Genomic DNA, 13,236 nt, shown 5'->3' on the forward strand with positions numbered 1-13,236 from the left:
CCAATCCCTTCCTCCTCTCTCCCTCCCCTCCTGCATGCCCTCTTGCCTTCTGGTTTCCTTTCCCCCACTTCCCTGCCAGACTGTGCCCCACCAGCTATCACTGGGCTTATCAGTTAAATAATTCATCATTTAACCTTTCACATACCTATCCCAGACATTCACAGAAGCCTGTACTGGCCACCTAGCTGGTCAGATTTGCTGCTCTGGGTCTGGTGATGTTCTATGGTAACTAGTCCCACGAAAAGGCCTCAGAGCCAGTGAAGAGAAGTTACTGTTGAACAACTCTTCTCAAAGTCTCATATCACTCTCCACTGCAGATGTATTTGGAATCATCACTGTAAGAAACGTGGCTGCAGGTCCCAGGACATGCCTGATGCAGCCATCTGCAAACACTGACAGTGCCTAAACCTGCCTTTCAATAAAAAGTGGAGCTTTAAACCGCCACAGATCTCTCCTGCTTCTGCCAGAGGCATGCTGGGACTCTCAGAGAACAGAATGAGTTTGTGCAGATCTTGGGCACCATCTCTGATGAGGGGTGTACCAACCTTCATCCACATCCCCTCATCTCCCTCCCAACCTTCATGTTGACTCCCTCCACATGTGCTTCGACCACGATTTGCCTCAAATTGTGCTCCTTCCCTTCCAGTCTCCTCATTCTTAACCAATTACATCACTAAAATTGCTGTGACATGGCATTAGAAGCACCCTTGCTTCCCATGCTTTTAGTTCTGGCATGCTGCAACATGTTCACTCGGTTTCTGATTTTGTGCCTTGTAGTTGTGTGGGAGGGTTTGAAGTCAGGATTTTGGGGAATAATTGGGTAAATCATGGCCTGCAAATATGGAGACTATATTCAACAACCTGAGATTTCTTCCTGTCCCATGCTCTTATGTGTCCCTGACACTTTCTGCTCCCTGTCACCAAGTCCATTGCTCAGTCTACTTAAACAGTCCTGAACGGATCATTGGCTAGATGACTAGTTCCCCTATGCCTAGGCTGAAGGAGATAGGACATGATGCTGTTTCTTCACCTACCTCCTCACTGTCACTCTCCTCTGCCTCTGGACTTCTTGGCAATTTTCCGTCTTCCTCCTTCCTGTCTGTTTCAGGCATGATGTCATCCAGCCAGCTGAGGTCATGCAGGGAGAAGATGTACTCCATTGCCTTCCGTATCCCCACTAGAGCCAGCAGCTTGGGCCAAAACAAGAGCTCAGATAGGATCATAGGAAAGTAGGTCTGGAAGGGACCTCATGAGGTTCAAGGCAGGATCATCGTTGACCAAACCATCCCAGCCAAGTGTTTGTCCAACCTGCTCCTGAAAATTTCCAGGGATGGAGGAGATTCTCTAGGTAGCCTGTTCCATTGCTTAGCCATCCTCATAGTCAGAAAGTTCTTTCTCTAACCTAAATTTCCTCCGCTGCAGTTTGAGGCCATTGCAGCAGAGGGAATTTAGTTTGGATATTAGAAAGTACCTTCTGGAGATTCCACGTGGAAGCTTTGGCCATTCCAAACCAGGGCTAGTTTCTCCCTTGCCACAGCAATGGGGTTCATCACTGAAGGCATCAGACTCACAGGCCCAGACAGCAGGGGGACTCCAGCAGCCCTCAGTTGCCATGATAAAACATACAGAGGGAGGTTATGTGGTTCCAGTACTTAAATGACACGGGGGATCAGCACTGCTAATTTGGACTGAATTTTGATCCTAAACAATTGCAGGGCACAAAGGCAACCTCCCTTGTGGCCTCTGAGTTTCTTCCATGCAGGAGCTAGAGGGACATCAAGAGGGACTCCTTACCATCACTGGAAAAATAATGGCAGCCACAGTTGACTTGAGGACCCAGAGCACGGCCAGACAGAGCATCTGGATGAAGGTAAAGAGGTGGACTCGGCGCAGGGGCACATGACGAAGGTAAATTAAGTCAGGCTGGTGCTTAGCTGGCATAAGAAGGAGCTGCATTCTGTCCATGAACTAAAATGGAACACAGATCAAAAACCATATAGTGAGAGTCCCCAGGATGGATCATGATACCCAGATTATGAACATGGATTTTACACATCATCAGGGATCTTATATTTTGTAAATAAAGCCCAGGATCCTGAGGTTTCCAGATTTCAATCCATTGGGGTTTATTTTTCATATTCCACACAATTCCCCAACTTCCTGTTAGGGATTATGTATAGCATAGTTCAAACCATTTTCTCTTCTAAGGTATAACACTGTATTTGGTTGCACCCTCCTCAACGCCACTGATGTCATACTCCAAAATCAGAGCTCAGATGAGACTGTTATCTGTGTGTGACAAAGACCTTCCCACAACAGTCAGTGCTGCGGACCCCAAGTGTTCAGAAATCATAAAACAAGCCCCAAAACTCACGAGATTTTTAAAAAAAAATAATAATAATTTTTGAGTTATTTGAATTTCCTTCTTGGTTCTTAGATACAGATCCACAAAGAAATGCAAGCACCTGACACCCAAAGAATATTCACATAATCACTTGACTCTTGCAGTTGCAGCTGAAAGAACACCAAGTCTCTCAGTGCTTTCAATAAAGTGCTGAGAGCTAGAAACACTGGGCCCAGTAATGTAATGATGGGTTTGTGAGCAGGGCATAAACCCCAGGTGTAGCCTAAGGGGCAGAAGGGAGGTACCAGAATGGAACTAAGGAGGGCACTTTACTCTCCTGTCCCCCTATCCTGCCTTTCCTCCCATGGTCTACAGCTTTCCTGCAGGGGCTCCAACTCTAGCAGCAGTGAGGTTGGAGAAGTGATGGTGGCATACACAGGAGGAGTAGTGGCTGGTGGTTCAGTACTGCTGGAGGGAGATATCACCTCCTTCTTTGGTATTGAAGACTGTAGTTTTTTTGGTATTTGACACACGTCAGTGGCAAAAAATGGAAGTGACATTTCTCCCAGCAGCAGCAAACCTCTGGCTCCTGCCCTTGCTCTACCATCACTGCTCTGCCTTCTCTGCTTCTGGAGCTGGAGCCAGAGCCACTGAAGGGAAGATGCAGGGTATGGTGGAGGGAGTACAGTAATGACCAGTTACACCTCTGGCTGGACATGCTACAACTCTTGACGCCTCACAGTCTATGAAGAGTGAGGGGCTGGTATTCAAAACAGCACATCACAAAATGCATTTATTCTCCCATTTCTCAGCTTCATTCACCTGCAGCAGCTCTGATGTACCTTAAAATAAGACCTGCTCAAAAATGTGTGTGCATGTATAATAGTTTGACATCATATGCTGGAAGTGAGCTCTAGGAAAGGCTCAGAGTCAGAGGCATACCATATTTTCTGGCACACTACCCACCCCCTGCCCTCAAGTAAGACATGCAACTTGTTTTTGGTAAGGCAGAATGAAGAAAGAAAAAAGATTTTTCCAGAGTTATGGGAGCTTGGAGCAGCGACAGAGCCTGATATTCAGTTCACTCACTCTCCTTTTCCTGCTCAGGCAAAAGCTATCTCAGGCAAAAAACCCCTTCACAGATTAATTGACTGCTTTTGCTTGAGCAGGAAGGGGAGGGTGAGTGAGGGGAGGGAAGGGGAGGCTGCTACACACAGGGGCAATGGAAACTTCTGGTTGCTGCCCCACCACTGGTGTGACTGTGTGGCTATAGTGACAAGCATTGTTTTTCTGTCCTTTCAAGTTGATGCCAAGACAGCTGCCCCTGTCACCCCATCAGTTATACCACTGACTGTAGCTGCTGCTGAAGACTCAGCTCTGCTCTTTCCATGTGTCTGCTCACAAAAAGAGAAGGAAAAGAAGAAGGAGCCATTATACACCATCTCCATGCTTCTGGTCCATGCAGAAAAACAGCTTCCCTGCTTCAGACACACTCCCTAGTTTTGGAGGACTTTTGGGGAAAGGTACACGTGGTATGCATGTAAATATGGCATTCCACTCCTGGGAGTTGGACAGTGTTTCCCTGAACTCAAAGGCTCTTGTCATAATGCTTGGGGTTTTCAGCACTGAAAAAACAAGAAGCTGGCAGTGGCTCCCTGGGATTTTCTGTGATATTCCCAGGTGCTGGTTCCTTTTCAAACAGGAGTTTCTGTCTGACATCCAGCAGTACCAGTGGGACACAGCATGGACCGCTCTGTACAGATTGCTCCAACCTCCTCATATTTCACCGAGAGCGGTTTTATGTAAATATTCTTTCTAGGTTAAAGATAACTGACAAAAGAGAGTGGAGGGGTGGTTAGCCACAATAGTCAGAAGCCAGGCAGAAGGTAGGACAGGGTGACACCTTGCAAAACAGAAACAAATTAGCAGCAGACTTGCAGAACTAGCAGCACAAGGAACTATCCAGACAAAACAGCTGTTTACCAAGACGAGATCTCTGCATCTAGCCATGAAAACTCTTGCAAACTCCGTAAGGGAGGATGAAGGAAGCAAAACTTCCAAATTTAAATGCTCCAACAGCAATCCCAAAATCCAAAGGAAATATCATCAATCTATCCAGCCACACTCTCAGCTCCCTTGATGTGTCAGGACTATCATGTGGACTTTTCTTCTGCCCCACTACACAATTCAATAAGCTACTGCTATATGGGGACTTTGAGGCTTTTATCTGCCGCCTCTAACAAAGGAAGGATTACCATGACGTGGAGCCATGCAATTACCAATGCACCACAGACCTGACCCCTACACAGAACAGGAGGAAGGACATCTTCTGGACTCTACCTGAGGGCCACAGCCCTGCTTTGGACCTGTACATAAGTTGTTTCTGCCTTTGTGGCAATCCTGAGATTGCCATAAAGCAATGCCTGTGTTACAACCTTAGTCCTATAGGACAGAGAGCCATACTTGGCCTTAAAAACAACCCTGATATTATCACACAACAGGCTGATAAGGGAGGGTCTCACTACTGTCATGGTCAAAACAGTACATGTACAGGAGGCTGAGACCACTCCAACACAGAGTTCTACAAAATCCTGACCACGGACCCCACAGAACAATACGGGAGGGAATTACCCAGCCTCTTTAAAAAAACTCTACCTCTGAAAAGCAAAAGAGGATATGTACTTTCCACCCTGCACCCCCAGCTGCTCCACTCCTCTTACCCAGGCCAAGCATCCACTTATTACCTAAGATCCACAAGCGTGGAAAGCCAGGATTCCCCATTGTCTCTGGCATTGAGTTTCTGGCTATGTTGAAAAAAACAGTTAGTCTCTAAGTGCCATCCTGCCCTACCTTCTGCCTGACAAAAGAGGAAAACTGGTTGTGTCCTTTTCTGCTGGACAAAGAAGCTTGAAAAAGTTTTATTACCAAGAAAAAGAAAATTCTCTTACTTTTCTTATTTGCATTAGAAACTCAGGTCTTACCAGCCCTATTCTTCCTGGAAGACTCCATAGTTGACCAGAGAACTGTCAGGGTTATGAAGTCAGAAGCATCATGAGGTGAACCCAGAGTAATCTAAGATGAAAGTGCTTTTATTTGGATTGCTTAAAACCTCATTTTGCTTGAACGCATTTTGCTTGAACGCATTAGCACTTAGATTTGATACCTTGGGAGAAAAGTACTCTTTGTTGAATGATTCAACTACCCTTTTTTCCAGTTTCCTTCCTGGGTCATCAGAGAAGTCCTCCAGCAAACATAGGGAAAACACAAGAGTTTACATTCCTCATAATTGTCAGGTAGTAAAATAAATGAAAGAAACCACACCTACAAAACCCTAAACTCATTTCTGCACTACGATTATGTGGAAAAGGAGACACAATTTCAATCTGTCTTTCTTTTGGCTTATCATCTGTAACCACTCCTCCCTCATAAGATTTCCTTCTGTTACTACAGACTCTGGTTCAGTGAACACAGAAAGGATGATTATTTCAACTTCCCTAGTTTGAATATGTCCATTGGCATTGTTGTTCTACAGGGAAATTGGTGTGCCAGCTTCTCTGCTCCCCCCCAGCACTGAGATCACTCACACAGACTCCTTCAGACCATATTTCTATCAGGTCAGGTCTCTCTTTGGACAGGTGGCAGAAAGAGAAGGGCTGTAATACTTTTAAGATCTCTCTAAAAACATCTCCTTAAGGCCTTTCCTGGAAAACATGAGCTGTCAAAAGACCTGGTGTGAATGCTGAATATAGAAATGCTTGATGGGTCAGTGTGGGAGAACAGTCTCATTGGCATGTGTTTGGGATGCTGAAACCACAAGTGGGCTATGCAGGTCATCCAAAAGGGAGTCAATAGATCCTTTATACCATCCCCACCCTACCTAGCCAGGTATTCCCTCTTAGCCACAAGTGGTCCCAAGCTGCTATTTGTGGAATGTTTTATAGCAAGTGTATATTTATTTTATTTGTACTGTAAAACCAGGGGTTTTTTTACCCAGGACCTACGCTGACTGCCCAAAGCTGGAAAAAATATAAATGAGCACAATTATAGAAATCTCTGAAACTGGCTTAAAATATCTTTTTGATAAATAAGGATATTGTGATCTCAAGGACTGATAGCTCAGGCCTTTCCTTGCTAATATGCCCTGTTAAAAATCTTTCTTCTTTCAAATAGGGTAAGCCTCCAATTCTAGCCCTGCAGGCCATAAAACACCAGACGTCCAACTACCATCCAACTGGTTTAGGATGGATATACTCCCTAAAATGCATCTCAGACAGTTTTAGTGTGACAAATGTAGCGAAGAGAATAATGTTGGTGGGGGCACTGAGTCTGTCAGCTTTTGTTTGGGTGATTTATACAATGCACTTGTGGTATCACCACTCATACTAAAGCCACACATTAATGCACACACTCAAGCAAATTTAAAAATCAGGTTATACAATGTAATATATATTACAGAGCAAAAATGCTACATTCCCCAAATTCACCCCACGCATAGAAAAACCAGACCCTGGCACATTGTCAAGGTGAGCTATGTGGCACAAAGGCTGGATTTATACTCACCTGGATACTGCTAAGAGCAGCCACACCCATGTACAGAAAGACACCATACAACACAGGCATAGGAATATACTGGAAAAAAATCAATGTAATGTGTTAGCGTTGTTAAATGCAGCTCTCTTCATGAGGTTAAATTCTAAAAGCTTTATCTTCCAGATCAATCTTAAAATATGGCTGTTTTGTTTACTTATTTCATTTCAGTTTTAATTTTATGATTATTGCTTAACAGTTGCAAAGAAATCAGACTCTGAATATATTCCCAGGCAGCAAAGTTTGTTAAGATAAGTTTGTGAAGTGATTAGTTTCTTCAGGAAACAATTCGTAAGAATGTTGTGATGATCAAAAACATACTTAAAAAGCAGGAAACTGCCAAAAGATAATGTTTTCAGAACACAAATATTTGAAAACTGGAAATTCTGAGTTAAGGTTCTACAAACACCCTAACTGTCCCCCTATCACACTACATACTATATGACAAAAAAAATCAAAGGTAGCATCACAAAAGTTTTGTCATCTTCCTTATATACACATGCTTTGTATGTTAAACATGTCAGTTAAATTTGAGATTTGTAGTTTTTTGGGAGGAAATTGTTTCTGTGGGGTTTTTGGTGCTCCTCATTCCAGTTGTTCCCCAAGGATAGCATAGTGATCATGGCAAAGAGACATTTGTTGGGGAAGAAACTGCTACACGGACTGGTCCAAAATGCTCAGGCCTGTGATACACATTATCTTGAGGGGGGGTTTGATCCAAGTGAGGAGTGAGTAAGACAAATTTAAGCTTTTAGCATTTGGTCCACAGAAGTTAGAATGAAGACAAAACTTACTGGGTCTCATCTAGTCCATCCAAACTCTCAGGGCACTGTTCCTTACCATTGCTTTTACAGTATTTTATCAGCTGTATTGCTTTTTTCACACTTTTTAAAACTATATATTGTTACATTTGCTCCCTGCTGTCCATTTTGAATTGTATACATACATGGTAGAATGCTCCTAATCCTGTCTTGTGATGGAATGATTAGTGAGCAATAACTAGCTGAATGATGAAACGTGGAATCGTGCTAGCTCTACTGCTGATATTTCAATACTTTCCCACTCATAGAATAAAGAAGTGAAGCACACAAAGCTTTATTACCTTGAGAATAGGTGCCAAAAAAACAGATGTTCCTGTGAGGATAAAGACCACCAAACCAGTCAGCCTCTGCTCTCTGTGGACAAGCATCCTTGCAGTTAGTCACCTGGCATTTCAAGTTTGAACCCCAGCTCTTCCTTCCCTCCCCACCAATGCGTGCCCAGGTTCAAAGCAGACAAGCAGCAATCTGCTCCAGCACCGCCTAAAAGTAACACCATCTTTCATATCCATTCTACATCTGCTAAGGCTATATTTCTGCTTCACTGCTAGGGCTAAGATGACAATAAAGCCAGAAACTGCAGACCCTAGGTCATATAGGGCTGTTCAGTTGCCCAGCCCCACTTTACTAACCTTCTCTGAATCCACTCTGCCACTATTTCTCTGCCTTAATACCAGAGGCGTCAAAGCAGGGGTTCCAAAAGCAGAAGAAAACTCCAAAGGGCTGAGAAGACATGCAATACCATCTGTGGAAGGGCACTATAGGTGCCTGCCACTTTAAGGGCCTAAGCCAAGCTGCCAGCAGGTGCCTGATTGCGGCAGCCATTTTAAATCCCTGGCTGCCTTTATAACCGGATCAGTTCCCTGCTGGCAGAAGATGAGGTAGTTTCATTGCCTGGCTGCTGGTTGTCTCCTGGATGTAAGGAAGGAACTGTAGGGGATGGCTTGGAGGGTCCTGGGCATGACCTAAAACTGCACCCTGCTGGGAGTGGGTGGCCTGGTGGGGCTCTCAGTGGTGCGGGAGCCCCCAGGAAATGCCAGGCCAGTGATCACCCTGGTGTAAGGTGAGTAGGGGCACCTTAACCCCAGCCCTCACCTTCTGGTGGGTAGAGAGTAACGTCTAAGGCTGAGCACAATGACCTGCTGCTCCGGGGGGGAGTGAGAGTCCCCGTGAGACCTGGGAGCACCAGTTGTAGTGTGAGCGAGGGGAATAAAATCAAAGAAAGGAGTAGAGGCCAGGTAAGCTTTGGGAAGTGCCTGAGCCAGTTGGGGAGAGACCCCACAGGGCCAGGCACACTCCCTGGACCACCTGAGCCAGGAATGGGGGAGCCCCACTCCACAAATGCAGGCAAGAGGCGAAGACCCTGCTAAGGGACCTGACTGGTCAATGCTGGGGCCAAGACCTAAGGGTCAAAAGGGCCAGGGGACCACCGCAAGAGATGCCCACGATAAGCAAGGGAGCTTGGGGTCCCGACTGGGCCTGAGACCGGGCCAGGGCTTACGGAAGCTGAAGGTCCCCATGGTTGGGGGCCACAGCTAATGGGTGAAGGCGAGGGTCCAACTAACTGCCTGAGATGCCATCTGTGAGGCTTGGGCTGTGGTGTAGGGGTGGTATGGAGCCGTGGACACCCCCTAATATTGGGGTGCAACAATGGGCAGCCTCCTGCCTTTAATTACCAACTTTTATTAATTACCAACAAGGTGTGGTCCATACACTCATCAATTTTTTACATCCAGAATGCTCCAAAGAACTACCATACAAATAGTTTCAGAGCCTTGCTCTGACAATGCCTGGTGTTCTGGAGGAAGGCAAAACTCCTGTAAGTGGCTTCCCAGCTGTGCAGCCCTGAATTAGAGTAAGGGGAGCCTCTGCCTTGACTCCCACAGGCAATTTGCCTGTACCCTGAAATCTGGGATCAGAATGGCTAGGAAGACAAAGAGGCTGTCCATTTCCAAATAACTTCTAGAATCAGATCATCAGCAGGAAACATTTACTTTTCACTGTTTAGTGATTTCTAACAGTGATATCTTGTGAAAAGCCTGCAGCATCCCCGTTGTATGATTCCATGGCCAGGCTGGCACTTGGAGAACATACCAATCAGATCCTAAGCTGCAAGGACTGGTCCTGAAACTGCCAAGATTTTTTTTCTGGGAAATAGCTTTCCACAATACCTGATTCCAAGGAACTTAGGCTGTTCTCCTGGAGCAGAAGTTATGCTCTCCTTCTTCAGGCTGTCCATGTGAGCCAGGGAGATGACAGTGGCAGACACATACCAGGGAAGGCCCATCATAGATGTGAGGATCATCAGCAGGGAAACACAGAACAAATCTAGATGAAAGCCTGCCCCTTTCTGGAATGACAGATACATTAGTGCTTAGAGAAGCAGCAGCCTGCTGGGAATGGGGGCTAAGGGTTACAGCTTGTTTCTGGTGCCTGCCTGGATCCGACTGATGTTAGCAGGAGCTCTGTATATGCTACCAGGGGACAGAATCTGGCCCTAATAAGGGTACATAATAGCACAAAGAGGTTCCATAGCCAGCAGGGGTCACCTCCCCACATGGCACTGCAGGGGAGTCAGGATTAGCTGTCACATCTGAGCTCAAATATTTAGCTAAAGGCTGGGGATAAAAACATTTTCAGTCAACAGCTTTTGACTACAGGAACTGTTTCCAGGCTAGGACTAACCGGTCACACTGCTGGGCCTATCTCCAGGCTCTTAACCATGAAGGGGTTGAGTGCTAATGGTGTCAGGTTTTCCTGGTGGGAATCAATGGGGTTAGGTGCTTTTGAAAAACCCCATATGTCTGCACTTTCTTTTAGGAATCTAAATACGTTTATAAATCTACTCCTTCAAACCCAATCAAACTCAGTGAAAGGACAAGTTGAACTAAGCATGTTGGCTCCTGATTAGCTTATGGCACAGTATAAGATCCCGTTGTAATCCAATGAGAATGCACTGGGATCTTTTATGTAGCAAGTGCTCCATTGCCTTTAATAATATTTGAGCCCTCAATGGAATCCTACCTTTCTAGGGACAACTAATTAATTGAACGGAATGGTCTATTTTAATTTTAATTAAAATGGAGGACCTCTTTCTCGTTAGGATTTCTAATTTTCTTGTGTTTCTTTCTGACCATTTTTCTGTGGGAAAACTAACAAAAGAGCCCTCTTTCACTTTGCATGCTCACATGGCAGCTGCCCAGACACTTAACTGCCATTTCTGGCACGTAGATACAGCTTGTGACCTTACTCCTGTGCAGTGTGGATGCATAAGTGTTCAGGGATCTGCAAAGCATGTGCAATAAGTGCTTATATATAAAAGTAAGAGCATTATAGAATTATGACCAGTCATGCTTCTGTCACAGTCCCTGCCCCTTTTTTGGTTAGCAGGTTTTTTGTGTTCTAATCCCAACATCTTGAATTTGTTTTCAATATTTGATAGGATTTGCTGTATACTGTGAACCTATCAAGTGTAGAATGTGTGTTGTTCATGAGTTTTTCAAGTATTTTTCCTTAGGGTGTGGCAGATCACTTAAGTCACATTTCTCTGTTTCTTGATTGGATATATTAGTCATTTTAAATTAAAGGATAATAAATAGCAAATAATATATCACAAGTGACATTCCTTCTACTGTGGAATTTCAGCATTCAGACTGAAGTTTCAGAGTTTTGAACATTTTCACAGGTGCCTGGCAGCAGCCCAAGTTCTCAGTAATCATAAAAATCATAGAGAACTAGGGCTAGAAGGAACCTCCAGAGGTCATGTAGTTCAACCCCCTGCCTGAGGCAGAATCATCTCTATCCAAACCATCCTATGCAATCCATAATCTAAACCCTTCATAAAAGTACCATCATCCCTGACAGAACACAAGAAATAACATCCTAACCTGCCACAAGTGAAGTAGGAGAACCATGGCAGCCCATGTCCTGCTTCTGTAAAAGGTTGTTAATATACACATAAAAGATTCCAAGTAAAGGCTCCCACTAGAAAGGAAAGCAAAAACCCCCAAAGGGTCTGTGATTAAAAAATGCTTACTTACCTTGTAGTAATGATGGGCCTTTGAGAGGCTTTGTCTGCATGGGTATGACTTTAAATTGTATATGCAGCTTATATATGCAAGACTGGAATATCTGAATAGCATTGTTTATCAAGCCACAGCTGCATCCTTCACTTCCTTACTCATCCCCTACCCTAAGAGTATGAAGGACACAGAATGTACAATAATACCTCAGTTCTCCCATTCATTCAGAATTTTAGGGAAGGGTGACACTAAAGAGCAGGAACAGGATAAACACATTGTGGAATCCACATGGACAAAACAGTGTGAAGACTCACAGTCAGTGTTCTTGTGGATCTCACTCTCAGTGACTGTTTTTGGTGCTCACCTGGAAGGTGGGATAAAGGAGTACTAGATGCCACTAACTACTGGTGATTGAAACACTGCTATCCTAAATTGTCACCCAACCTTGTGGCCAAGTTCAAGGCATAATGTTTAACAAAAGCAAGGTGATTCCTCCAAATCTCTACCTTGCCAACCTCAGAAAAAGGCAGTCTGAGCTGTGGCAGAATAAGCCTTGATACTTGGTAAGTAAGTGAAGTACATCACATGTACGATAGATGTTAAAATACATTGGCAATGCATTAAGCTACTTTCTGGACCTCTCTTTTAAAATTGCATCTTACTAACAACAAAGAGATGCCAAGATTACCTAAATGTTTTACTGGGTAACATAACATAGCCCTTGAAATATCCAAGATGTGATGTTCTTCCTCCCCTAGAGAGAAAAAAGGGTTTTGGAAAGAAAGAAAGGTGATTTACAATTTGTTTTAAATTAATCTCCCAAATAACTTTCATGAAGATGAAGTCTCAGTACTACCTCTCTCTAAGTAAGGTTGTGTGAGGAGGGTCAGCAGTAAAAGGTAGGAGTTTGCTGATCCACTGGTTAATGTAACTGTAGCAGTAGTGGTTGATTAGTCATTAACTTGATTTTCTTCCTAGGGTTTACACTCCACTGTCTGTTAATTTGTCACCCACCCTCTTTGTTGTTACTATTGCAGACAGGAAGAATGTCTGCCCTGTTAGTGAAGTCTCTCACTGCTATCTCTTGCTATGGGTCCTTTCCAGGGCTTCTCCTCCCCTACACCCTGGTCCTTTACTCACCTAGATGATGTACTTATGAATCACCATTCAAACATCAAGAATTACCTACATGATTCACTCTTCACTCCAATCTCTGGGTCTTTCACAGAGTCTATTTCTGGTAAAGTCTGAATCAATTAAATCACAAGCACAACTCAGTTTAAATTAATGGATAAGGTAACTGATCCTCTGCTGGTCAGATCTCCCCTCCTGACCCAATATTGGTCAGTACTAGGTCATCCTTTATCCTGGACTGCCCTTGTCAAATAACTTCTCAGCTTCCAGCCAGTCCAGCTTCTCCGGTTTCACCTAATGCAAATCACATCTTGAGAGATCAACCAGCCCC

The 13,236-nt window shown here is 44.4% G+C and overlaps 1 protein-coding gene across 2 annotated transcripts in view; it reads right to left on the bottom strand.

Moving 5' to 3' along the window:
• The window catches only part of SLC4A9 (solute carrier family 4 member 9), an 82,093-nt gene that overhangs the window by 8,639 nt on the left and 60,218 nt on the right, over positions 1 to 13,236 (bottom strand). For both annotated transcript variants that reach the window (XR_002095554.1, XM_019506593.1), the window contains exons 16-20: positions 9,921 to 10,099; positions 8,034 to 8,106; positions 6,905 to 6,973; positions 1,795 to 1,968; positions 1,035 to 1,190 (exon numbers count right to left, since the gene is read on the bottom strand). Coding sequence is in view for 1 of the 2 variants with exons in the window: in XM_019506593.1 (XP_019362138.1) it covers positions 1,035 to 1,190; positions 1,795 to 1,968; positions 6,905 to 6,973; positions 8,034 to 8,106; positions 9,921 to 10,099 (651 nt within the window). In the remaining variant the exon portion in view is untranslated. The remainder of the gene's footprint in view (positions 1 to 1,034; positions 1,191 to 1,794; positions 1,969 to 6,904; positions 6,974 to 8,033; positions 8,107 to 9,920; positions 10,100 to 13,236) is intronic.

The sequence above is a fragment of the Gavialis gangeticus genome, unplaced genomic scaffold (assembly GCF_001723915.1).
Source record: "Gavialis gangeticus isolate Ggan-Ray unplaced genomic scaffold, GavGan_comp1, whole genome shotgun sequence".
Classification (NCBI taxonomy): domain Eukaryota; kingdom Metazoa; phylum Chordata; order Crocodylia; family Gavialidae; genus Gavialis; species Gavialis gangeticus.